Raw genomic sequence first — 27084 nt, 5'->3', positions numbered from 1 at the left:
AACTTTCCGTCATCGGAATCTGAGCTGTCTGTAGACGAGTCCTCAGTAGAACTGTCAGTCTCTGGGCGAGATGTAGCCTTCTTTGCCTTGTTCTTGCCCGTTCCGAAGCTTTGTGTCTTGCTTCGCTTTTTGCTTTTTTTTCTGTCTTCTTCGCTCTAATCCGAGGAGCTAGAAGAACTGTCAGAAGAAGAAGAAGAAGAAGAAGAATTGGGTACTCCTTCAAATCGAACACGCTTCTTCCGTTTCTTTGCTTTGTCGAATGTCGACTGACGACCCAAATATCCCGGGAAGTCAGTACCTTTGTTCTGCTTTTTGCCGTGCTTTTGCACGTCGAAAAGCTGAGCAATCCGTGCATCAACCACGTTCTCCAGTTCCTTCTCCGTATATTTCTTGGAGGTAGAAGGTTTCTTGAGAGCGGGTTTCGGGAGTGGTGTTGTGGTTCTCTGCCACTCCATCTGTACCTCTTTCAAAGAGGTCTGGTTCATATATTTTACCATGTTCGGGTCCTTGGCAAAATTGAGCATCATCTTTGTTGCATCGCCAATCAATTGACGACGCTCCATCTCTGTTTGCTCCGCCTGAGTAGGCCGAGGCGGGCCATACTCTCTGTCTGAATCTTCGTTGTGATCCCAGCCCGCATCTCCAGATGCAGAGGGAGTCGACTGATCATTGCCTGAAGCCATAGGTGCCGCGGAAAAAAAAAATCGGGGATCGGATTTCCCGTAGAAGAGAAATCGGCCGTGCTCTGATACCACTGTAACAAACTTGGACACTCCAAGTCAAGAATCAACCGCGACAGCACCAAATAACCACTTCAAAACAATTCACAGATCACAATAGATTTGCACTGGCCCGGCGGAGTTCCGTGCCTAGAGATATTGGCCCCAAAGACTGGCGCCCCTTTCGGTATTTCTTTTTGTATTAATCAATCATCAAAGTACAAGAGAGCGGTTAGGGTTTCACTCTCAGACTCTGCGTCCAGATGCTCTGAGAAGTGAGGCCCTCACCACTAATTTAAAGGTTACAAGGGATGCCCAAAAGCAGAGCCCCAAAAGCTTTTAAAATCAAAAGCATCAGTTCTCTCTCTCTCTTAGAGAGTCTTTTCTCTTTTTTTTTATAAAAAAAAAAAAGCAAAAGCAAAATTCGCGTCGCTCATCATTTTCCAAAAAAAAAAAAAAAAAAAAATTAATAATCTGCCTCCGCGATTTCCGGAATTTAGGGTTTTTGGCAAAAATTAGGGTTTGCAGGAATTTTAGGGTTTCTGCTGTCCGCCACGTCATCACTTTGTGACAGGTGATGACCATATTCCCCACATTTGTAGCACAAAATGGGCCGATTCAATGGGCGAGTCGAAGGGCGAGGTTGTCCTTGCTCCTGATGCATGGAGTTGGAGGTGGAAGCATAGAAGCTTTGAGATCATGAGGAAGCATGGGTATGATAAAAGCTCTGAGAGGGAAAAGTACTTTGCATACCTTGCATAGGAGGGGCTGTCAACAAGGGTGGCATGTGGTGTGGATGGCCACAGTGAGAAACCATATTGGATGCTGGTGATGACCCTTGTTAAAGAGTATGACCAAGACTTTGTTGTATTTGTCGCAATACCATGAGGTAGTAGCAATCCTTGTCCTTGAACCAAACGTTTCACAGAAGTGGCAATAAACCCGAAGGGGACAATCCTGTGGAGGGTGTCCTGGAGAGCGGCATGAGTTGCACCATACCATAGCCTTAGTCTCGTGTTGAGACCTAAGCTCTTCTAGCTCTCTCTTGATTTGATCCAAAGCCTCGTGATGTGGGGACTTTTCCTGTGTAAGAGAGATTGATTTCTCCTCTTGAAGAGCGCGTTGTAGTTTTAGGGCTTCAAGTTCCCTACATAGAGAAGTCAAAGGGTCAGATGGACTCTCCACGAGTACAGAGGCAGTCTCTACCTGAGAAGAGAGTAAACAGCTTCCTTGCCCCCTCAATCCTCGTAGCAGCCGCGACAAACTCCTCCAAGGTGGCATCAGGTCGGAGATTCTCTCTCAGTTTTTGCTGAGAAGCCTTTGAAAGATCTTTCTCTACCCACTTCTTGACCATAAATTCCCCTGGTTGCTGAGGAAGCTTGGCAACCAGAGACTTAGTTTTAGTCATGAGTACTGCAAAAGTCTCCTCTGGCTGGAGCACCATGTATGCCAACTCATCCAAAACCTTTTCCTAGGAGTCACCTTGCCTGAATGCTGCACAAAACTGTTGTCTTAAAGCTGCCCAAGTTGCAAAATGATTCTCTGCAAACTGACTGTACCACTTATCTGTTAAGCCATTCAAGGTAGATGGAAAGAGTACCAAATAAGCATCTTCTCTATTCAGACCACGACCTCTACAGAGAGATGCAAACCTCCTTGCATGGTCGTCTGCATCTTTTGAGGAGTCCCTTGAAAGTAGGACACTTGATGTTTACCTTGGCCAAAACACTAGTCAACGCCTCCATGGCCTCTTGCTCAGCAGCCCGTTGCTCAATGGCTTGCTGTAACAAAATGGGAGATAGCTTTACTGGGGAAGGTGACTTGGCAGATGTAGAACTGGATGGAGGCATAGATGATGCCATATGTGGAGGTATGAGTGATGAGGTTGGTGCTTCTACTAGGTACCAAGGGTTGACGACTTCTGTTGTAGTAGTTTTGAGGACTCACTAGTGCGCTTTGACGCTCTAATGACCGCCTTGTATGTGTCATGCAGTGACCACCACCCAACCAAGCTTTGAGCAAGAAGACCTTTAACTGGCTAAAAACAAGTCTAGACTCTACTAGACCAGGGCAAGTGACTAGACCACCTGGTTGGCTGGACCACAGACGAGGAAGGACTAGACCAGGACGAGAGCTTGGTTGGACCGGGGCGAGAGAGGACCAGCCCAGTAGAGCGAGTGAAACCGGCCCGTGGGGCGGTAGCCGTTGGCTTTCACCCGAAATTCCTTACATTAGGCACACAGAGAGTACTTTGCAAAGGTAACTTGTACCGGGGATTAACACCTAAGTACACACGCGGCTCGGGAGCTAGAATGCTCCAAGCATACGCCGACAACCTGTAGGCCCCAAAATTGGCGCCCCTTTCGGTATTTCTTTATTCTTTAGGAGGGTAAATTATAGAGAAGAGTCCCGGGAATCTTTCACCTGTATCCCGCAAGATACTACCTGATTTGGCCAAATTTCGGTAGCATAAGAGCCCCAAAACTTGCGCGAAATCAATTCCCCTGCTGGAACTCACTTCTACTGACGTATACCCTCTGATTCCTGCCCAAAAACAGTAAATTCAGAACGCTGTATTTACTGGTTTTTGCCCTGTTTTCAGCCCCAAACAGTCCCTTAGCTGTCCTCTGCCAGTGGGGCATGATTCCCAATGGTCCTGGCGTCCGTATGGCTGAGAAACAGTCAATTTACAGCGCATACACAGCGCTGATTTTGCACCTGTACGGTGAGGTTATGACCCTCACCGGTGCCTGCTTTGGAGTAGCAGTCAGCTACCCCTGTTCCTGCTCAAGGAGGCTCTTGTCTGAGCACAAAAGCATGAACCCACACAGTTGTACATCAGTCAAATGCGGAGCCCTCTTGTAGGGCATCACATAACTGCACGTAGGGGAAAGAGAGAGCAATGTGTAGCGTGCAGGGCATCACTCCTAGCACCACACTGTACATAAGAGGGAAAGGAAGCACTCCATAGCTCCTAACCTGTGACAAAATGCAAATGAAGCCCTCTCCCATCTTAAAATTCAGCGCATTTTTTCTTGAAGGAGGCAAGTCCATGAAAAACTGACACTTGGCGCATTTACAAGCATTTGCCCGTTTCGGGTTTGCCGCTTAAAAATATCTCAACTGACGCGTCAGTTGACTTCGCGGCAGAGTTGTAAAGTGTTCCCCTAGTCATATTGGAGGTAATGACGCGAACACATTTCACGACCCAAAATAGCAGTTCCTTAAATTTTAGGAAACCATTCCGTTGGGCTTATTGTGGTCATCTGACCATCTATCCTCATTGGGACCGCATCCAAAATGCAATGTGGCCCAACTATCGGATAAATTTCTGTTGGCAGTCACACCTTGACTTTAGGGCTTCATTGAGTTCACTTCCTAGTATCCACCAAATTGCTAAGTGCGACGGGGGGACCAATATGATCTTGCTTTGAGCCTAGACATCCTCTTACCATACGAATTCCAGTGCCGACCACTACCCATCTGCGGGTGAAACTACCATTCACACTGGCCATACAATGTCGGACCGTTTCCTACTTCAAGAAGAGGGTCTCAAATAAAACAAAACCCATTGGAAAGAAACCAACAACTAATGTTAGCAGTTGCCACGTCCTCGTGACATAGTTAACAGTTGCCACGTCCCCGTGACATACCCCCCTCTTGAAATCGCAAACCTCGTCGATTGCATAACATAAATACACGCCATTGATCATCTTGTGCTATTAACACTCTTTTATCATCGCATGTATCTGCAAGAAAGGTCATAACATATAGATACAAATGACTTAATGAGGCCTTCATACTTTTGTCATTTCCATCTATTACATCGAATTCATATATACATTTGATGTACTAGCTCTATCATTACCCCTCCTTTGCACACGTTGGGTTGGGACATAAGTAGGTTGTAACCCAGAGGCTTCAAGGTAAAGCTGCAATACATTTGGTGACTCTAACAGTGCATGCTCTTCCATCCACTTTGCATCCATGGGCGGATAGTTCTTGAACTTCACCAAGTAGCGTCTTGCAACTTGTCCTTTAACTTTTCTGTCCTTATGTGCCAAAACTTGCTCAAGTACCATGATCTCATCAAGTTCCTCAACTTCTGGCTGATCCTCATCTGGCATATCTTCTGGCACATCACCCACGAAGGGTCTTAGAAGACTCACGTGCAACGCATTATGAATCTTCCACGCATCAGGCAATTGCAGCCTGTAAGCCACATCGTTGATCTTGTCAAGCACTTGAAAAGGCCCATAATAACGCATGTTGAGCGGAAACAACCGTTCCTTGCACTTCATCTTCTTTAACCTTGCCTTTTCGAACCTTAACCAGAACCCAATCACCAGGTGATAACAGCAATTCACGACGGTGACGATCAGCAACCTTTTTCTACTTTGCCCGAGTCTTCTCCAAGGCAACTTTAATTTTCTTGTACATTCCATCCATGTTCTCAACATATCGATCTGCCTCAAAGATCTTGTCCTTCGTATGCAAAATGGAAGGAACTTTTTTGCCGCCTTCAACAATCTCAAAAGGTGCTTTGCCAGTTCACAAATGCACCGTATTATTGTATGCATACTCAAGCATAGGCAAATACTGTTCCCAGTTGCCCTTATTATCTGGCACATAGCATTTCAGCAGATCTAGGACAGCAGAATTAGCCTCTTCTCACTGTCCATCAGTTTGTGGATGAAACGAAGACCAATCCTCAAACAATCCTCTCCAGAACAAATTGGCCATGCATCATCATAACACCATCTCTGAGGAGGTAGTGCTCGTGATATTGCCCCTCTTGTAACTGTAACTGTTCAAAGATCCTTGCAAAATCTTCATCAGCAGTATACTGTTCCTTTATGTCATCTAACTCATGATGATAAGGAATTGACACAGCTGAAATTTGTGGCTTTCTTGATAACGCATCAGCCACAACATTCTTCTTGCCTTCCACATGCATACTCTGGAAGTGGAACATGGAAAGAAAGTGGAACATAAAGGGTCGGTCACTCTGGGACTCGTCAGGCCAGTTAGCACTGAATTCTGATGAGTATGGAAGCCTGTGTGCGCCAAATGAAGTCTGGGCCACTCGGAAAGTGACTTATAACTTTATAAGTTAGTGGGAACTAGAGAATTAACTCAAAAGGGGCAAACTCGATACATGGCGGCTCCAGCCAGTTTTGCCACTTCTAGCATGAAGACGGGGCGCCCAATTTGAGAGAGGAGGCTGATTTTTTATCACAAGTGACCTATTGTGTGTGTGTGAGTAGTGGGTGCAGGTCTACAGCTTTAATGGAAAGCTTGCCTTCTCCTCTGTCTCATGTAGCGCGAGGACTTGCTCTCGTGCATCTCTCTCCCCTTTGGCACATATGGTAATGCCCCACTAGTTGGGCTACTCAGATGAACATGTACAGTTCTCGGGGTTTATGCGCGTTTGCCAAGGCAAGAGCCTTCTGAACAGGAACCGGATTAGCTAAGTGCTAATCCCCCACAAGTACGCACAGTTCCATCGCGAAACATTGCGAGTTTGGAGAGTTTGCTCGAGTGAAAACTCGTCCAATTCACAGGGGAACTGTCCCATTGCATGCGGGAGCCCTTGGGACACGCGTAGGCATGTTTGCTACGCTAAAAACGATCCGAAACAGCGAATTACAGCCTGCTGTGTTTTTCTGCAGGTTTAGGGTTTCACACCTAAACTGCAAGGGAACATCGGGGGAGCCTCGTGAGAGCCTTGGGATGCGTGTACAGGCTTTTGGGCACCCAGCAGTGAAAAACAGGGAATTACAGCCCGCTGAATTTCTGTGACAGCTCACCAGAAAGCTTCCAGATAGCGAGGGAATCTGTCCTAGACAGGTGCTTTTGACCTACACGGGTTTTTGCGCCGTTATGCTGCCAAAATCAGGTCGAAAACCTGCGTTTTCAGCCCTCGCCAGGTTTGGACAGCTTTGTGAAAGCTTGTGCTAAGTGGTTGGATCGTCTACCTTAATTTGAATAAAGAAATACCGAAAGGGGCGCCAGTCTTTGGGGCCTACAGGGTGTCGGTCTCGTGTGCGCAGTGACATTCTAGTCTCTGGACGCAACTGTGTTCTCTTCCATTCTCAGTGCTCTGTGTAAAGTTAACAGGTAATTGAAATAGTACCGCCCTCTACATTGTACAGGCCGGTTATATGGTTCCATCGACGGGATAGTCACTTTTTTCTTCAAAAAGTGCAGCGTGGATTGTTGTGGGTGAAAGCAACACAGAGCTTGTCCATATGGAAGAGAAGAGAGACCAAGTACCTGAAGAGGGATCTTCCTCACATGGCAAAGAGAAAATTCCTTGAACTCTTCAAGAAGAGGACAGGTTGTTTAGAACTCAACTGCGTTGCTGCATGGACATGTTTCAGCAGTTGGCTAAAAACCCAAGGATGCAAGAGTTCTTACAGGCTCCGACACAGGGTTTTTAGCCTCCTACACAGGGCATGACTGAGCCGTTGCAGGAAAAGGAGATTTCCAATGCGCAGAGGACTCATGATGCTCGAGGAAAAGCCCATGTGGTTGAGCAACTAGCGGTGTCCAATGATCCAAAGCAACTTGCTTTAGCTGGACAGGAACCGTTTGTAAATGGTCAAGGGAGTAATGAACACACTATGCGTCAGACCCTTCCAGTACCTAATACTTATCTTGGTTACTTTGGAGGTGGTTTAGTGTTTCAAGCTATGGCTAGACCTTCCACAGGTTATATGCCAGGGAATGTGTTCGGGACAATGCAAACAGGCATGGGTAACCCTATGTACTCGAACATGGGTGTCCAACCAGGTTTTCAGGGTGCCTACGGCCAGTTTCGAGTGCCTAGAACACAATTTGGTATGGCTGGTTTTTCGCAGCCATACGTACAAAATGCAGATATGACAGATAAAACAGTTGATGCGAGTGCTGGAATGAACAATCATGAAACACCATTGTTCCAGGTACCTGTTTATGATAATGTGGCTCCTTTGAGTCAGCTTAAGGATTACAAGGAAGGTGGGCACGGAGTGAAGTTTGAAACTTTCAGGGGAACTGAGGATCAATTGCAGGCTTTGACCTTCATGAAGCAATTCGATGCAGCTTATGCTGAAGGAAACTTCACGGAATCTTCAAAGATACGCAAGGCTGCCACTTTCTTGAAAGGGAATGCGCTTCAATGGTGGACCGCATTGTTGAACCAGGGTCAAGCCCCAACAACGTGGGTCCAATTCAAACAGCTTTTTGCGCCTGCATGGTTGACAAACACTTTTGAAGTGGATGTGATGACAGAATGGCACGAGTTGAATGCTAAACAGTGTGTGAATCTCGAAGAGTACAATAAAGAGTTTCGGACCGCACTCTTGCCAGTCACCTCTTACAGGTTTGTGCCATTGTCAGAACAGATTGAGAAGTATTGTTGCGGATGGCCCAAGAAAATCAGGGACTACTGCACAAACTTCAAACACTACTGTCATGAATATGTTTCAGTTGATAGAGAATGCAAGAGTGGCCAGCAATCTGTCGAAAGGAGATTCCGATGGATTTAATACCCACAAGAAAGGGTCCCAGGGCAAACAGTTTTCAGCCAAGGGCAATGTGGCAGCAAAGCCTTTTGAGCCTCCCACAAAGAAGCCCTCCACTGAAGAAGGTGATACGTCCAAGAAGTTGTCTAAGTCTTCTTCGGGACGAGGACAAGGACAAAAGAGGCATTTTTCTGGCAAAACTTTTGAAGAACGGAAAGCTCTTAGGGAGGCCAAGAAATGCTACATTTGTGAACAGCAAGGACATTTTGCAAATGAATGCCCACAAAAGAAGTCACAGGATAAGGATGACAAGTCAAACCATAAAGGGAAGAAGCCAAAGCCAAGTGCAGGACTTGTTCTAGATTTGGTTGGAGACCAGCCAAACACAGATGCCACGGAGCTGTACAAAGCTTGGGGCAAAGTTAGAGACCAGACAGTGCTGGTTTTCTTTGATCCAGGAGCCCGTGCAAATTTCACATCACCAGAATTGGCATCAAAGTTGGGCATTCGTGCATAGGAGATGGGTATGAAAGGGGAAGCAGGTTTGGCATGCCCAAATCATTCAGAGCCCCTTACTCCCATTTTGGGGAAGCTTCGTCTACACATTCAGAGCTCTGTGGATGTGGAAGAATTTCATATTATGCCACTTGAGGGTTGTGATGTGTTACTGGGTATCCCATGGTGTTACAGGTTGCATGCTATGGTGGATACTTACAACAAAAACATTACCCTTGTTGATAGAGGAGAGACTCATGTCCTTGATGTAAAGCTTAAAGGCGAGTCTGTTCCAGTTGTTTTTGCTTCTACTATTTCATATGTAATAAAGAATCATCTTTCTGCGTACTTGATCTTTGCAAAAGAAGTACCTCAAGTTGTATCTAATTTGTCTACCTTAGATAAAGACAGGTCAACTTTTTTGAGTGGTTTCAGTGATTGTTTTTCGGACTCTTTGCTAGGGGAGTTACCTCCTGAGAGACCTCAAGATCATACTATAGATCTTGTGCCAGGTTCTAGTCCACCGAATAGACCACCATACAAGGTTAGTGCAGCCCAGCAAAAAGTGATTATGAGTCAGGTCAATGAGCTTTTAGAAAAGGGGCTGATTCAGCCCAGTTCATCCCCTTTTTGTTCGCCTCTACTCTTAGTGCAGAAGAAGGATGGTTCATGGCGCATGTGCATTGACTATCGCGCCTTGAATAAGAATACCATCAAGAACAGGTTCCCCATACCGAGGATAGATAACATTCTTGATCGGCTTGAGGGAGCGTCGTTGTTTACAAGGATAGACCTAAAGAGTGGCTACCATCAGATACGCATTAGGCCAGAAGATGTCCATAAGACTGCGTTCAGGACAACATTTGGTCTCTATGAGTTTCTTGTCATGCCATTTGGACTCACAAATGCTCCTGCCACGTTTAATAGAATGATGGACAGAATTTTTAGACCACATAGAAACTTCGTGGGTACCTTCTTTGATGACATGATTGTCTACTCGAAGTTTGAAGAGGAGCATAGGGATCACTTGACTACAGTTTTCAATGAGTTATGTAAGAACAGGCTACTCATTATGCGAAGAAGAGTGAATTCTTTTTGCAAGAGATTCACTTCCTTGGGCACATTGTTTCAAAGGATGGGGTACGCATGGATCCCGCTAAAGTGGAAGCAATTAGATCATGGCCAAACTTGAAGTCCGTATATGACATCCGAAGCTTTCTAGGCTTATGTTCCTACTACACGAGGTTCATCCGAAATTTTGTTGAGATTGCTTCTCCACTCCATGCACTACAAGGAAAAGGAGTTACTTTCAAGTGGACAGCCAAGGAAATTTTAGCGTTCAAACACTTGAAAGAGAAGCTGACTTCAGATCCGGTAATCATTTTGCCAGATTTTTCGAAACCTTTTGTGGTTCAATGTGATGCGTGTGGCCATAGTCTTGGTGCAATTCTAATGCAGAACGGCCGAGTAGTCGCATATGAGAGCAGAATACTTTTAAAGACTGAAGGAACTTGCCAGTCTATGAGAAAGAATTGCTGGCAGTAATTCATGCTCTCACTAGTTGGAAACACTATCTGCTAGGCGTTGATTTTGTTGTCCAAACAGATCATCAAACCTTGCGATATTTTCTCACACAGACGAAGTTGTCTGAGAAGCACATGCGATGGGCAAACATCTTGTCAATGTTCCATTTTCAGATTGTGCATGTGCAAGGGAAAAAGATCGTGGTGGCTGATGCGTGTCACTAAAGCCCCAAATTTCAGCAGTGTCAATTCCGTACCATTGTAAACTAGACGAAATGAAGACATAATATGCTGAAGATTCAGATTTTGCAAGGATCGGACCAGCTTGTTGATGGGCAACATCATGAGCACTATATGCTTAAGAATGACTTTCTTATGATGCATGGAAAGTTATGTGTTACCAAACAGTTACAGCCAAAGATTTTGATGGAAAGTCATGCTCCACCTTATGCTGGGAATCGTGGAATTCATGCGACAGTGAAAGGGGTTGAGGCATTCTTCTATTGGCCAGCTTTGCGTCAAGATGTTGACACATTTGTAAGATCATGCTTAGTATGCCAAAAAGTCAAATTTGACAGACAAAAGTAATCGGGATTGTTGCAGCCATTGCCGATCCGAGATAGGCCATGGGAAAGCATAGCAATGGACTTTATCTTTGATCTTCCAAGGACGCAAACAAGCAATGATGGGATTTGGACTATCAATTGTAGGTTCAGTAAGCAGGCCCATTTCATTCCTGTGAGGAAGAAGATAAAGCTAGAACACATGGTCAAGATATTCATGAGCAATATCTTTAAATATCACGGGATGCCTCAGTCAATTGTCAGTGACAGGGATCCCTGTATGACAAGTCTTTTCTGGAAGGCATTGTTTGAAAACATGGGCACTACGCTAAAGTTCTCTTCTTCGTTTCATCCGCAAATTCATGGACAGTCAGAAGAGGCAAATTCAACTGTCCAGGACCTGCTCAAATGTAATGTGTCAGAGAACAACGCAACTTGGGAACATCATCTTCCATTGCTTGAATATGCTTACAATAACACTGTGCATACGTCAACAGGTAAGGCACCATTTGAGATAGTGGAAGGAGGAAAGAAAGTCCCGCCCATTTTGCAAACTAAGGACAAGATTTTTGAGGCAGACAAGTATGTGTAAGATATCGATTAAATATACGGGAAGATAAAGATTGCTCTTCAGAAGACTCAAGCTAAGCAAAAGAAAGCTGTTGATCGCCACCGCCGTGAACTTGTATTTTCACTTGGTCATTGGGTGCTTTTGCGATTTGAAAAGGCTAGATTAAGGAAAAGGAAAGGCAAGGAACGCTTGTTTCCTAAGCTCAGTATGCGATATTATGGTCCATTTTAGATTTCAGAAAAGATCAGCGATGTAGCTTATAGGTTAAAGCTACCAGAAGCCTGGAAAATACATAATGCTTTTCATGTCAGCCTTCTAAGACCCTTTGATGGTAATGTGCCAGAGAATATGCTTGATGAGGAACAACCCGAAGTGGAAGAATTGGATGAAATCCTTGTTCCTGAACAAATATTGGCACATAAAGAAAGAAAGGTTAGAGGAAAGGTTGCAAGACGCTATTTGGTGAAGTTCAAGAACTATCCATCGTTGGATGCCAAATGGATGGAAGAGTCTGAATTGGTTGATTCACCTCAGCTATTGCAATTGTATCTTGAAGCCTTTCGGATGGAACCCACAGTGACTTGATGTAGCCTTTTCTGGAGCAAGGCAAGAGCATGGTTCATGATGCTCAAGAGAGTAGTTAAGCAATTGTATCTACTCTTTCCATACAGAATTTAGCTAGAGAAGTTTGTGCTTGAGAGTACACTAGAAGACTTCTATGCTTGATATATGTGTCGTAGCAAGGTTGGTGGGATTGTTTAATCATCCAACGCTACATTTCCGGAAGCATGTATATCTTGGATTCCCGTCATAGAATATATGTGATATCAGGACATACCGCATGTATTATTCGCATGCAAGCGAGGTCGCTTGCAGTATTTCAAGGGTGGGGTGTGTAACCAGGAGGTGTATTTTTCTTGTTGCCTTCCATAAATAAGTACTAGATATTTTTATTTATTTTTATTTTTACTAGTTTTCCTCGGAACCGTTGGAAAGGTGCAAGTGGACATTGCATGGCCAGTGTGAAACGGCTGCGGCCGAATAGGTTTCTCACAGCGAGAGTATGGGTCGGTCAGTCTGGGACTGGTCGGGCCAGTTGGCACTGAATTCTGATGAGTATGGAAGCCTGTGTGCGCCAAATGAAGTCTGGGCCACTCGGAAAGTGACTTATAACTTTATAAGTCAGTGGGAACTAGAGAATTAACTCAAAAGGGGCAAACTGGACACATGGCGGCTCCAACCAGTTTTGCCACTTCCAGCATGAAGAGGGGGCGCCCAATTTGAGAGAGGAGGCTGATTTTTTATCACAAGTGACCTATAGTGTGTGTGAGTAGTGGGTGCAGGTCTTCAGCTTTAATGGAAAGCTTGCCTTCTCCTCTGTCTCATGTAGCGCGATGACTTGCTCACGTGCATCTCTCTCTCCCGTTTGGCACATATGGTAATGCCCCACTAGTTGGGCTACTCAGATGAACATGTACAGTTCTCGGGGTTTATGCGCGTTTGCCAAGGCAAGAGCCTTCTGAACAGGAACAGGATTAGCTAATTGCTAATCCCCCACAGGTACGCACAGTTCAACCGCGAAAGATTGCGAGTTCGGAGAGTTTTCTCGCGTGAAAACTCGTCCAATTCACAGGGTAATTGTCCCATTGTGTGCGGGAGGCCCTTGGGACACGCGTAGGCGTGTTCGCTCCCCTGAAAACGATTTGAAACAGCGAATTACAGCCTGCTGTGTTTTTCTACAGGTTTAGGGTTTCCCACCTAAACTGCAAGGGAACCCCGGGGGATCCTCGTGAGAGCCTTGGGATGCGTGTACAGGCTTTCGGGCACCCGGCAGTGAAAAACAGGGAATTACAGCCCGCTGAATTTCTGTGACAGCTCACTAGAAAGCTTCCAGCTAGCGACGGAATCCGCCCTAGACAGGTGCTTTTGACCTGCAGGAGTTTTTGCGCCGTTATGCTGCAAAAATCAGGTCGAAAACCTGGTTTTCAGCCCTCGCCAGGTTTGGACAGCTTTGTGAAAGCTTGTGCTAAGTGGTCCGACCGTCTACCTTAATTTGAATAAAGAAATACGGAAAGGGGCGCCAGTCTTTGGGGCCTACATGGTGTCGGTCTCGTGTGCGCAGTGACATTCTAGTCGCTAGACGCAACTGTGTTCTCTTCCATTTTCAGTGCTTTGTGTAAAGTTAACAAGTAATTGAAATAGTACCACCCTCTACATTGTAGAGGCCGGTTATAGTATTCTTATTCAACGCACGGTAATCAATACACATGCGCCATGAGCCATCCTTCTTCTGCACTAGGAGCACTGGGGAGCAAAAGGGTGAAGAACTAGGCTGAATCAGCACCTTCTCTAATAACTTCTCAACCTGGCCCATAATCTCTTTCTAGTGCGTCGCACTAACCCTGTAGGAAGGTCTATTTGGTGGGCTACACCCTAGCACCAAATCTATCCAATGGTCCTCAAGTCTCTCTGGCGCCAATTGCCATGGTAATGAATCAGAAAAACAGTCACTAAACTTTTGCAAAAACGCTAACCTTTCTTTCTCTAACACAGATAAATTTGACTGATCACTATCTGAGACATCACATGCAAAAATCAAGTACACAGAAAGATGATTCTTTATTACAGAAGTGATAGCAAAAGCAGATACAATAGGGACTGACTCTCCTTTAAGCTTTACATCCAAGATGTGAGTTTCGCCCCTATGCTGTACAGTGATCTCTTTGTTGTAGGCATCCAAGACTCCATGCACTAAGAACATCCACAAGATCCCCAACAAGGCCTCACAACCTTCCAGCAGCATTATGTAGAACTCTTTTGTATCCACATACGACTGAATATGCAGACGCAGCTTTCCAATGATGGAAGTAACACACTCTGAGTGGCCAGGACATGCCAACCCTGCCTCTGCTGTGTACCCCATCTCTTCAGATCTGATTCCCAGCTTCATAGCTAACTCTGGTGAGATAATGTTGGCTTTGGCACTTGGATCACAAAAGATGAGTGTCGTCTCATCCCTAACTTTACCCCATGCCCTGCATAACTCACTCGCATCTGTGTTGGGCCTGTCACCCACCATATCTGGCACTAAACCTGCCGTGGGTTTAGGCTTCTTGCCTTTCTGGTCTTCTTTATCCTCAGAGTTAGCTGGCCTTTTCCTTTGTGGACAATTGATAGAAAAGTGACCAGGCTGCTCGCATATAAAGCATTTGCTCTCAGCCATTAGGACCTTCTTTTCCTCAAGCGACTTGCACACAAAAGGCTTCCTTTTCTGTTTCTTTGCCTGCGCTCCAGAAGTCCCGGCTGAATCCTTGTCTTTGGTGGCCTTTTCTGACCCCTGTGACGCATCAGGAGCCGTTTTCACAAAGGGCTTCTTCACTGAATTTTTCTTTTGCTGCCCTCCTTTGTCGCTGCTCGGAAATCCACTGTCCTCTCCTTTCAACAAGGCAAGACCAATGTTCGCAACTTCCATAAGTTGAGTGAGGGTAGCCACTCTGTTCTTTGTACAGTAATCGCAAAGCCCTTTAGGCAACCCACAACATTGCTTCTCTATCTGCTTTGTCAATGGCACAAATCTGTAGGAGGTCACTGAGAGTAACGCTTTACAAAACCTCCTATTCTACTCCTGCAAGCTCTTGCAGGAAGCTGAAGTAAGCTGGTGCCAATCTCTCATGACCTCGACTTCAAATTCATTTGACAACCAAGTAGATGCAAATATTTGCTTGAAGTAAACCCAAGTGGCGGGTGCCTGTCCTTGCATTAACAATGTCGTCCACCATGTAAGCGCATTGTCCTTTAAGAAAGTGGCAGCTTTCCTTACCTTCGAGGCCTCTGTAAAATTCCCTCCCGTATAAGTTGTATCAAACTGCTGGAGGAAGGTAAGAGCCTTCGTCTTATCCTGGAAACCACTGAAGGTACTGAACTTTACAACTGCACCACCTTCTTTGTAAGCCTTCGAGTCTCTAGTGCCCCCAAGTTGTCATACGGGATGGTCTGCAACATGGGCACTGTAGTAGGCATGATCGGCACATCTTGGCCATTCACATTTTGCGTCAGAGGTGCGATATCTGGCTGCTATCCAGAAAAACCGGCCATGCCAAAATGACCCTATGGCACCTCAAACTGGCCCTGGTTGCAGTGAAAACCTTGTTGCATGCCGATACTACCATACATGGGGTTTGGCATGATCCCTTGCATACCCCCAAACATTGTTCCTGGCATGTACGGCTGACTTCCAGGCGCATAACCAGCCATACTTTGGAACACTGATCCACCCCCGAAATACCCAGGATGTACCGGGGGTGGTGGAAAAACTGGGTGCATAGCCTGGTATCCAGTTCCCTGTCCATTCAAGACAGCAAGCTGGCTCTGAAAGGTGGCGGGCTGAACTAGCATAACCTGTGGACTAGGCGCTCTAGCCACCTATGGAAGCGCAGGAGGAACCTGCTTTGTAGCCCCTGACTCCGCAACATGCGAGTTTTCCCTTTCCTCCTGAGCGGCATGAACTACCTGGGCTTGAGCATCAACAAGCTCCGTACGCGGCGTAGGTTGCCTATTTTGTTGTTGCACTTGTGGCGCTTGCAAGAACTCCATAAACCTTGGATTCTGCACCAGCTGCGAAAAGACATTCACCGCCGCAACTAACTGAGTCTTGAACGCATCATCCTCAAGTTGCCCAGTCATAAACCCCTGTACTACTGAAGGGACATTCACGTTGACAGCAGGTATAGACTGACATGGCCGTGAGCTCTCGCCAATCTCAAAAACCATAGGGATCTCCTGCTTGTCCTTTGAAGAGGAACCCTCTTCCATAATGCCCTTCCCCTTGTTGGCCATAGTGTAATCCCGCATTCCTGCACTCTGTGTCTTTACCCAAAACACTCGAGGCTCACTCTTTGAGGGAAAAATGATTGATGTCCCAGCAACGGAACCATCAAACCGGCCCGTGGAGCGGTAGGCGTTGGCTTTCACTCGAAAATCTTTACTTTATACACACGCAGAGTACTTCGCAAAGGTAACCTGTAACAGGGATTAACACCTAAGTACACACACGGCTCGAGAGCTAGAATGCTCCGAGCAGACACCGACAACTTGTAGGCCCCAAAATTGGCGCCCCTTTCGGTATTTCTTTATTCTTTGGGAGGAAATTACAAAGAAGAGTCCCGCGAATCTTTCACTTGTATCCCAGAAGATACTACCTGATTTGGCCAAATTTCGGCAACATAACAACCCCAAAACTTGCGCGAAATCAATTCCCCTACTAGAATTCGCTTCTACTGACGTATACCCTCTGATTCCTGCCCAAAAACAGTAAATTCAGCACGCTGTATTTACTGGTTTTTCCCCTGTATTCAGCCCCAAACAGTCCCCTAGCTGTCCTCTGCGAGTGAGGCACGATTCCCAATGGTCCTGGCATCCGTATGGCTGAGAAACAGTCAATTTACAGCGCATACACAGCACTGATTTTGCACCTGTACGGTGAGGTTATGACCCTCACCGGTGCCTGCTTGGAGGAGCAGTCAGCTACCCCTGTTCCTGCTCAAGGAGGCTCTTGCGTGAGCACAAAAGCATGAACCCACACAGCTGTACATCAGTCAAATGAGGAGCCCTCTTGTGGGGCATCACATAACTGCACGTAGGGGAAAGAGAGAGCAGTGTAGCGTGCAAGGCATCACTCCTAGCACCACACTGTACATAAGAGGGGAAGGAAGCACTCCATAGCTCCTAACCTGTGAAAAAATGCAAATGAAGCCCTCTCCCAGCTTAAAATTCAGCGTATTTTTTCCTGAAGGAGGCAAGTCCATGAAAAACTGACACTTGGCACATTTACAAGCATTTGCCCGTTTCGGGTTTGCCGCTTAAAAATATCTCAACCGACGCATCAGTTGACTTCGCAGCAGAGTTGTAAAGTGTTTCCCTAGTCATACCGGAGGTAATGACGCGAACACATTTCACGGCCCAAAATAGCAGTTGCCTAAATTTTAGGAAACGATTCCGTTGGCCTCCCTGTGGTCATCTGACCATCTATCCTCGTTGGGACCGCATCCAAAATGCAATGTGGCCCAACTATGAGATACTTTTCTGTTGGTAGTCACAACTTGACTTTAGGCCTTCATTGAGTTCACTTCCTAGTATCCACCAACTTGCTAAGTGCGACGGGGGGACCTATATGATCTTGCTCTGAGCCTTGACATCCTCTTACCATACGAATTCCAGTGCCGACCACTACCCATCTGCGGGTGAAACTACCGTTCACATTGGCCATACAATGTCCGATCGTTTGCTACTTCAAGAAGAGGGTCTCAAAAATAAAACAAAACCCATTGGAAAGAAACCAACAACTAATGTTAGCAGTTGCCACGTCCTCGTGACATAGTTAACAGTTGCCACGTCCCCGTGACAGCAAGAGACTAGGTCAGCTAGAGTAAGATGTCTAGGGTGAAATTGGTGTCACGTGACACATCCAACCCTATGTGTCCGTGGACAATCTACATCATGACAAGGGTTCAGTCAATCCAGTCAGTCTAGCTTAGGAAGTGTTCTAGCACTTTTGTGAGTCTGTTCGTAGACCGTGCATGCCCAGGCACTTAGAGTAGATGCATATCCTCTGGTTGCACACAGCATGATCATCAACATTACCATCAGAATCCATCAAGAGCATTTTTTAGTGCATTCAACCTATTTTTCCTATTTTTGACATTTTTCAGTTATTATTTTAAGTGACTTTTGTTGGGAACTGAGTAAGGCAATTTGGGTAAGATAATATATAAGCAAACCTAGGATAGCACTATTGGGCAGAAGAGCAAGGAGAACACAGGCCAAGGGCAGCACGTTCCCCCTCTCTCTCTCAAGCAAGACATTTTCCCCCTTGGTGGCGATTTCCTCCAGCAAGGTCAGCGTTTCACCAACACTTCCCCTAGCGTTTTCAGGAGTGCCATAGCCTCAGCAGATCAGCGATAAAGCCTCAGCAATTCAGCGTTTATGACCAGCCACACCAGCGTTTTTGGAAGTCTCTAAAGGCCCGCAAACCAGCGTTTTAAGGGCAGCAGAAGGGCACTAAATTTCTGCAGTAAATCAGTGTTTTCAAAGCAGCAATAAGGCAGCGTTTTTATGCTACAAAGGGCTGCATTTTTGCATCAGCAAATTTCAGCCTCATTAGCATTTTTGGCATACAATACGCAGCAGCAGATCAGCCCCGATTTGGAGCAAGCAGTTGTAGATTCGAAGCATGCAGTTTTCAGCCATAGTCTCGTCTTCATCGCCCACTCCGTCGACATCGACATAGTCCCTTAGATTTGCATTCAACCATTGTACGAGATTGTGCAATCAATAGTAGACCACTCTCGCCATCGAGAGTGGGGCCTTCGGAGGAGGGTTTTACAACGTCTCTGGTGTTGTATTCTCTTCTCTATCTCTTAGTCTCATGCACGTGCAATGTGCGTGACATCTCACTCAAAACAGAATGAAAACAAAGGAAACAATAGATAACAGCTGATCAACACAAAGACACAACAGCAGACTATCTCAAAGAACCGATACAGACTCTGGCGTAATAGCACACTCAGCTCCAGCCCAAGACTCACGGATACAATGGGGGTGTCGAGGCTCAGATGTGCAGGGATGGTGCAGACGTGCTATGTGTATAGACTCACTCTCTAGACGACGACATTGGACCATATATGAAGAAGATGATAATCCTGACCCAACAACTACTACTCACATGTACCACCATAAAGAGCCACCAACGGCTCATAAATGTCCGCCATCTACGTCTATCTCCAAACTGAGTGGTAGGGTGACTTGGCCACGATGTCCAATAGACCACCGTCCGTATCCCTGCCACGTGTCACTGCCCAGCCCAGAGAGTCCGTCCAGTGTGAACCATACCAAACCAACTATACTAACTGTATGTCCTGTGAAAGTGACATTGTAGCCTGCTACAAAAACCTAGATCTTCACCATTTCAATTCCGTTGCACCTGACAAAAGTTCCTCTTTCTATCCTAAGAAAAGAGCTAACCCTACCTCCACCAAATGTTTTTATGCTCCTCAGAAAATTCTTCCTTTCACGCTGAGCAAACTACTTCCTGTTGAATTTTTCTACAATTCATGCATTCTTGATCAAGAAAAAATAAAACAGAGCATGGGTTAGCTGGAAATTTTCATACCTGAGTCTTAAAATTGCTTTTTTCCGACTCCATCTACGCATCCCGGTTGTTATAAACCTCTTTACAAAGTCATTCTTAAATAAAGGTGCCCCTTTGGGCTGGCTCCTTGGCTAAAAACAGCTCCGTGGTCTTATTCTGGGTGTGGTGAATTCTTCCCTACAGGAAATCTATGCGAAAGGGAGCCAAAATCATATTTATATGCCATAATATCCCCAGGAATTGATAGAAGGAGCTTGTCTAAGAGTGTTCTTCGCAAAAAAGAGCACACACAAACCCAGATACACAGCCTTTCCCATCCTCTAGCATTACTGTTTGTGTGTGTGTGTGTGTGTGTGTGTGTGTGTGTGTGTGTGTGTGTGTGTGTGTGTGTGTGTGTGTGTGTGTGTGTGTGTGTGTGTGTGTGTGAGAGAGAGAGAGAGAGAGAATGAGCTCTCTAGCAGTACCATCTGCACTTTTTGCTCATTTTGGAAACCCTTGCAAAAAAGGGGTAGCGCCATCATTTAAATGGAGAGAAGGAGCCCCGGGAATGACTTTCACCCACGATTACAAGGTGAGTTCTGCAGCAGCAAGGCGTGTAGAGAGAGGGACACAAATCACAATAGAAGCCCATGTATAGGTTTTTCTAATCCTTCAGGCTGAAAGAACTTACATTTTCATTCAGCTTGAGGTTATACTGAGTCACATCAAAAGACCTTAAAATAATGCAACAACACCACAACTCAACGGAAAATAGTAAACTGAACGGAAAAAAGCACTCTAGGCAAGATACATAGGGGGTTAAAAGTTCCCCACTTTCAGAGATTGACCCCTCAACAGGCGCACCTTGTGGTATTTCTTTTTATATTATAGAACTCTAGTGGTTACACATGTTATGTGCATGTTGGGCTTGTGTCATGTCATGTGTGCAGAATGGATCCTCGGGCAGCACAGATGCCATGATCATTGATGGCTGAAAACCAACACCCAGGCCCTAGGAAAAATACCGGCACGGAAAAATATTGCAACCGCTAGCTTGGCACAGCCACATGATAGCCCTCACTCAATACACACCTTCTATAAGATATTGGAGGACAGACATATGTACATTAAACTCTAACAAAATTGATGCGATCGACTTTTAAACAAGCAACGTACACACGAATTGAACAGGAATTTGCATGCAGCTCACACTCCTTCATGACAATCCAACCATGTTCCTCAATCTATGTACAAGAGATTGGAAGCAAAAGCTGAGTGCAGTCCTAAGCTATTACATTTGCACTTGCAATTGTAACACACTCAACACCTAGAAGTTTGGACTAGCTATCACTCATAAAGTGATGATTCCAAAACAAATCCCTTCAAATATCAGTAAGTTAGGAAGCCCTTATCTTTATATGTTTCCGAGTGAGCCAAGCCCAATCAATGAATCAAACACTCTAGAGCATCATCACTAAATTCAATGTGAGTGACTTTGAAGGATTGCTCTAATCATGAAACTTAACAAGGATGCTGCTATCTTCTAGGTAACTCTGCAGCATCCACCACACAAACTTAAGGCCCTTTGTCGGTAACCATTCTTGTAAATTAAAAGCCCATGATTCCATCATAGTACCAAGTGCTCAAAATGCACACCCAAAATGCAAAAACTGATGACAGAAAGAGAAATATAGCATACCTCTTGTTGATGTGTCTCGATGAGCTCTAATAGCCTTTCAAGACTATGTTGTGTTTCGACCACTTTTGCAACTTCACTCTACATATGAACAAAAACTCTCTCTCTCTCTCTCTCTCTCTCTCTCTCTCTCTCTCTCTCTCTCTCTCTCTCTCTCTCTCTCTCTCTCTCTCTGTGTGTGTGTGTGTGTGTGTGTGTGTGTGTGTGTGTGTGTGTGTGTGCGCGCGCGCACGCATGCATGCGCTTGTGCGTTTTTTTTTTTTTTTGGGGGGGGGGGGGGGGGGGGGGGGGGGGGGGGGGGGGGGGGGGGGGGGGGGGGGGTTGTATTCTATGTACATAAGTGACCTCGGGAGCTGCTCAATGGCCTATCACCTAGAGGAAGTACAAAAGAGGAGTGACAATGTGTAGGCTATGTAAACTTAAAGGTGGCATGTACAATGAATGTAATGAAGCGCTTTGGGGGTGCATAATGCCATGTGATGTGACCCTGATCCTGACGGAAAAGAACTGATGACCGCCCTATGTGTGAAGAAAGACGCATCGACGCTGCTCCGCTGCCCTGAGAGAGCCAACTGAAGAATCTGCAAAAAGTATGCAGCAGCTCTGTTCAAATGGTTGTCAAAATGGTGGACGTAGGGGAGGACTGTGAGCCCGGAATGTGGGCACATCAAGCCTTCCACACAATCCAAAGCGTGATGTTGCATATCGTGGTGAAAAATGTCTCGCTTGCAGAAATCCAACTGGTGACCTACATCTGGGATCATTTATAGAGTGCCTATTCTACAACCTAAGAGAGTAAGAAAGAAAACCCGATTTGTCGGCAAGCCTTGAAAAAAGGGGTGTGACTCCCGAAAGCCATGCAACCGCCCCCCACGTCACGAACCCATCATTGATGCCCACTCTAATCGACAAACAACAAACTACCTTCCACACTGGCTGCACATAAGGACAAACCAAGAAACAGTGCCTCAAAGACTCAAGCTCTGAAGTAGAACTCTGCAAGTCTGATCATGACCAATGACTGCCGACCGGCAATTTTGCACGTGCTATCATCCACATGAAAAAACATATCCCGTGGCTGATCCAGAGCATCCAAATGCATGACCAAAATTGTCTCTGGAAAGCGGGGAGAGGAGGGTGCCCAGTCTGCAAAGTACTCAACAAGGATAAGAGGGGCTCCATAATCACCCAATGAAGGCCACTATCAATCACCAGGATCCCAATTGAGCTGAACAAGTGGTTTTCCTTGCCAAATCCATAGTCTCGCAAGTGGCGTCTCCTCAATAGTGAAAACAGGGTCGACGCATGACCTCCTCTCGAAAGAGCCTACCACTCTAGCAGGCTGCCATTAGGCAATCAATTGTTGATCAGGTGGAAGTTGGAGCCTCACCCTTAAACTCCAGTCTGATGTGACGTCCATGATGGCCCGTCTCAGCAATTCCAATTCTAGTGTCCCCTAAGCAACAATTGGGTCTCCAAAGTGAGGATCGAAGTACACCCGCCATCCTTGATGAAAAGGTAAAAGGATTTGTCCCCCGATGAAGGCATGCCAGTCGGATGGAATAGCCTCGTCAATCTCTCACATACGGGCAACCCCTCCTCTGCAAATCCCTTAGGTAACTCCAATCACCTGTGCCCCAACCAAGGATACATCGGACCAACCATACATCGGACCAACCGTGTAGAAAGCTTGCTGGCCCGTCATCCCATTTAGCCAAGTCGATGTGATTCTTCTCGCCTAGCTGGTGACCTTCAAAATCTGTCACATACGCATTCCATACAAGTGGTTGCCTCACAACCTCCTCGACACAAGAAGGCTAGTGTCAAATCAAAGCAACACGTAATTCCTTCAAAATCCACAACAAGCAGCGCATAAATGGTGACAAATGGGACGTGTCACGTATCCAAGAGTAAATCTCTGAAGATGAATCTGATGATTGGACGCCAAACACCGGCAATATCTAGAAATCCAAAATGAGGAGAGGTATGTGACAAAGCATGTTGCAAAAATTGTTCCAAGGCTCTGCCCCTGGAAACAATCCGCATGCTATGAGCTTGGTACATCTTTGGATCAATAATCCCCAATCCTTTCTCCTCTCTAGGCAAAATGACCGTGTCCCAATGGACTCTTGGTCAAGTGTCAATAGATCCATATAGAAGCTTCCCACAAAAATTTGCATACAAGGCGCCTCAAACACGCCATGATGCCACAATGAAGAGTCACACACGATGTGCTAAACCAAGCCGTCGCAAGAAGAACATGATTCACCACAAGGTGCTTTACCAACCAGAGATAAATGCAAGGATGACCAATGGCAAAGTTTCTTCCTAATAGACTGTAGTACGGGTGCAAACTGCTGCTCAACTGACACATCAATGCCGACATAGAAACCCAAAAATCTGCAAGTATGCCCTCTTGGCAGCCAAGTAAATTATCCTACGCACCCTATTGACACTCCTTATCCACTCCTACAAGAAAACCAAAAGACGTGCCAATTTATGAGAGCACCGAAGGTCAAGCAAAAGGTAGCAAGAGCATCCCAAGACCCATAGATTGTCCAAGGTGGATGTGTCATATCATACAAAGAGCATAGTGCCATTTGCATACTCCTAATCCAGCAAATCTCGTGAGTCGACGAAAGGCATAGTAAGACCTCTCAATTGTGATATCCTGCAGTGCAAGAAGAGAGACAAGGGCCTCAGCAAAAAACAAAAAGAAGTAGGCTGCCAAGGGACATCCCTTGTCATCTCCATGCCAAATCTCGCGAATCAGCCAAAGGCATAATGAGACCTCTCAACTCTTGGATCTTGTGGCACAAGAAGAGAGACATGGCCTCAGCAAAAAGAAGAAAGAAGTAGGCTGCCAAGGGACATCTCTGTCCAATGTGGTCTCTAATTGTGATAGCGCTCAAAGCAGTACGATATAATGTAGATACACCTCTAATCCACTGCAAAGGGAAACCCATCCTCTGCTGAATAGTGCCCTCTAAGAAACCCCAATTATTCTATCATGAGCCTTCTCGAAATTAAGAAGCATGAACGCTATAGGCTGTTGTGTCTGACGAGCCCACTCAATTGCCTCATACAAAGTGAAGATCTTATCCAAAATACAGCGGTCCTACACAAATCTTGTCTGTGAAGCATGGATGAGATCAACATAAAGGGTTTCAAGCGCATGCTGATCATGCAAGCAAACATGTTATACACGGAAGACATGAGAGTGATCAATCTCCCCTGTCCAAGGGATCATCAATCTCCGCCTTTCGGTATAAGACAAATAAGTCCCAAATGTTAGAGTTGCACCAACGTTGCTTCGCCATTTTGTACGGCTAGTGATTGACCCGGGTTGGCCACCCATCGCACATCATGTAGATTGCATGGGCAAACACTTTTAGCACGTCCCGCCGGTCATTTTCTGAGCCTGGCTTGGTGCACACATTTTTAGCCATTTTTGGGCTTTTATGTTTTTTGCACCAGTTACACATTTTTGCCCTACCTCAACCTAAGATTCTATAAATAGAATGCTTAGGGTCTTGTAGTCATTCAAATTGTGTATTGAGAGCATCATTTGAAGAGCACTTGTGTTTTCTCTCTCTCTGTCTCTCGCTCCAACGTTTTCGGCGCGCGTGGCTCACACTCTTTCCGCTGGTATCAATCGCCAAACAAGAAGAATCTGCATCGATCTCTTCCCCAAGACCTATCGCTAGCAAAATTGCAACTTTTCATCGCGAGAATTTGCAGTTTTCAGCCTAGCGTTTTTTGGACCAGCAGCATTTCTGCAAAATCCAGCGTTTTTTGAACATCTGCCTGGCGTTTTTGCATCTAGTTGGCCTTGATCTATACCCCTCTTCCCTCCTGCAACAGAATCGCACCAAACCGGCACCGAACATCTGCTAGCGTTTTTGCAACACCTAACGTTTTTGGACAGATCTGCGTTCAAATCTTGCTACGTTTTTCCGTGCTTTCCTAGCATTTTTTGCTGATTTACGGCGTTTTTCACAAAACGCTGATCTTGTGCACCTAAGGGAGCGGCCAAGAACACCCAAGAGTCTTCTCCACTACCTAGAACTTGCAGATCGACACCTTGAACAGGTATCTACACCCAATCAGCACCATTTTCGGTACTTATTACTTGCTGTTTTTTCTCTGTTTTCAGCCCCTCGACGGCTGAAAAGTGCGAGAACCCTCTCCTCTGACACTCTGCGACGCCCCCGCACCAACCGGTGGCGTACATGCACGCTGAAATCTCTATTACAGCAGAAATTTCAGCACCCTTTGCAGTGTTTTTTGGGCGGACAGCACGCTGAATTTTTACCTCTTGTGCGGTTGAACCATCCCTTGCTCGTCAGGACACCATCCGGCGGTTGTCCGTGCAGTTATCTTGGACTGCTACAGCCTTGGGAACGGTACCTTCATCAACGACTTTCCATCTTATCGATCTACCTTTGGGACTTCTCTCTGAGCACGCGACATGTCGACTCCAAAGCAGAAGGGACAACAGCAACAGTCCTGGAAGGGGGCCACTACGTATAATGCGACTACAGCCACTTCCACTTCTGCGACTACGTCGGCATCTGCCAACGCTACATCCAACATTTATGCCCTCACCCAGTTTGCTGAAGAGAAGAAGTTGGATTTACACACCTATTATGTGTGGAGGACATGAGTCGGCACAATTATTGCCTATCATCGACTCTGGGAATGGTTGAATGATTTCACCCATTCGGCTTCTCAACCCTCCCTTCCCACCGCCACTCAGGCCCAGATCGACGAGTGGGTGGATCGGGACATACAAGTCTTCACCTTTCTTATGTTGAACCTCTCTGACCGCATCACAAAAGAAGTTTCCAAAGAGGAGCATGAACATCCATTGTGGAGACGGATTCTTGACCAGTTGAGGAGACCTCGTTTGCCAGACAGATCACACTTGAACGGGAGTTGTACAACCTCCAGTTCAAGGATTTCAACTCACTTGATGGGTTGACCCGCCCCCGTCGCATGCGGGAACTCCGGGACGACCTTGTCTCTGTCAGAGGCGACATCACCTCGACACGCATGGCTGGCCTCTTACTATTCAAGCTTCCCCCACGCTTTGATCCCTATTTTCAGAGTTTGCTCACATCTGGACGTACCTCTTTTCCCACTTGGGACAAGATTCTCCCTTCCCTTAGACAGATTGAGGGGCAGTCCGCATTCCGAGCCGAAGGTGTTGTTGATGCAGAAGGAGCTTTGATAGCTCAAGGAGGTAACAAGAAAGGTAAAGGTAAGAAGAAGAAGAAAAGCTAAGACATCGAATGTTACCATTGCCACAAGAAAGGGCACAGAGAATCAGAATGCAAAAAGAAGAAGCAAGACGAGGCCAACAGGGAGAAACAGACAGCCTCAACTGCAGTTGTAGCCTCTCACGAGACGACGGGGACCGCTCTTGTTGCGACGACAGACCACGCTCTTGCTACATCGCAATCAGGTACTTGGGTTGTTAACAGTGGAGCCACCACTCACATGACTCCCCAACAGTCATGGTTTAGCTCTCTCAGGGAGACTCACGGGCAGACCGTCACTATGGGTGACAACCATGAGATTCCAGTGTCTATCATAGGCCAGATAACCCTTTTTCGTTCTACCTTAGACCCGAAGCTCAATTCAGTGGAGGCGCTTTACGTTCCGGACATGGCCTTCAACCTCCTCTCTATGTCAAGTTTTGACTCTCATGGAGCCAATATACACTTTGGAAGTGGCACAGTCACCATTTCTGATTCTACGACAGGTACTATCCTTGCACGCAATGGTTCCCTATACCGCCTCACTACTCTTCTGTCTAGGACCACAGAGTCTTCTTCTCTATGGCATGCACAATTTGGACATCTATCTTATCAACAGCTTC

General features: G+C 46.0%; 1 protein-coding gene across 2 annotated transcripts in view; it reads right to left on the bottom strand.

Moving 5' to 3' along the window:
- EMB2766 (structural constituent of nuclear pore) overlaps window positions 1–27084 on the bottom strand; it is a 144336-nt gene that overhangs the window by 92726 nt on the left and 24526 nt on the right. For both annotated transcript variants that reach the window (XR_015184593.1, XM_086485251.1), the window contains exon 5: window positions 21204–21281. Coding sequence is in view for 1 of the 2 variants with exons in the window: in XM_086485251.1 (XP_086341377.1) it covers window positions 21204–21281 (78 nt within the window). In the remaining variant the exon portion in view is untranslated. The remainder of the gene's footprint in view (window positions 1–21203; window positions 21282–27084) is intronic.

The sequence above is a fragment of the Adiantum capillus-veneris genome, chromosome 16 (assembly GCF_014529385.1).
Source record: "Adiantum capillus-veneris isolate H3 chromosome 16, ASM1452938v2, whole genome shotgun sequence".
In the NCBI taxonomy this organism is placed as follows: Eukaryota; Viridiplantae; Streptophyta; class Polypodiopsida; order Polypodiales; family Pteridaceae; genus Adiantum; species Adiantum capillus-veneris.
This window is presented reverse-complemented; position numbering and strand designations above follow the sequence as displayed.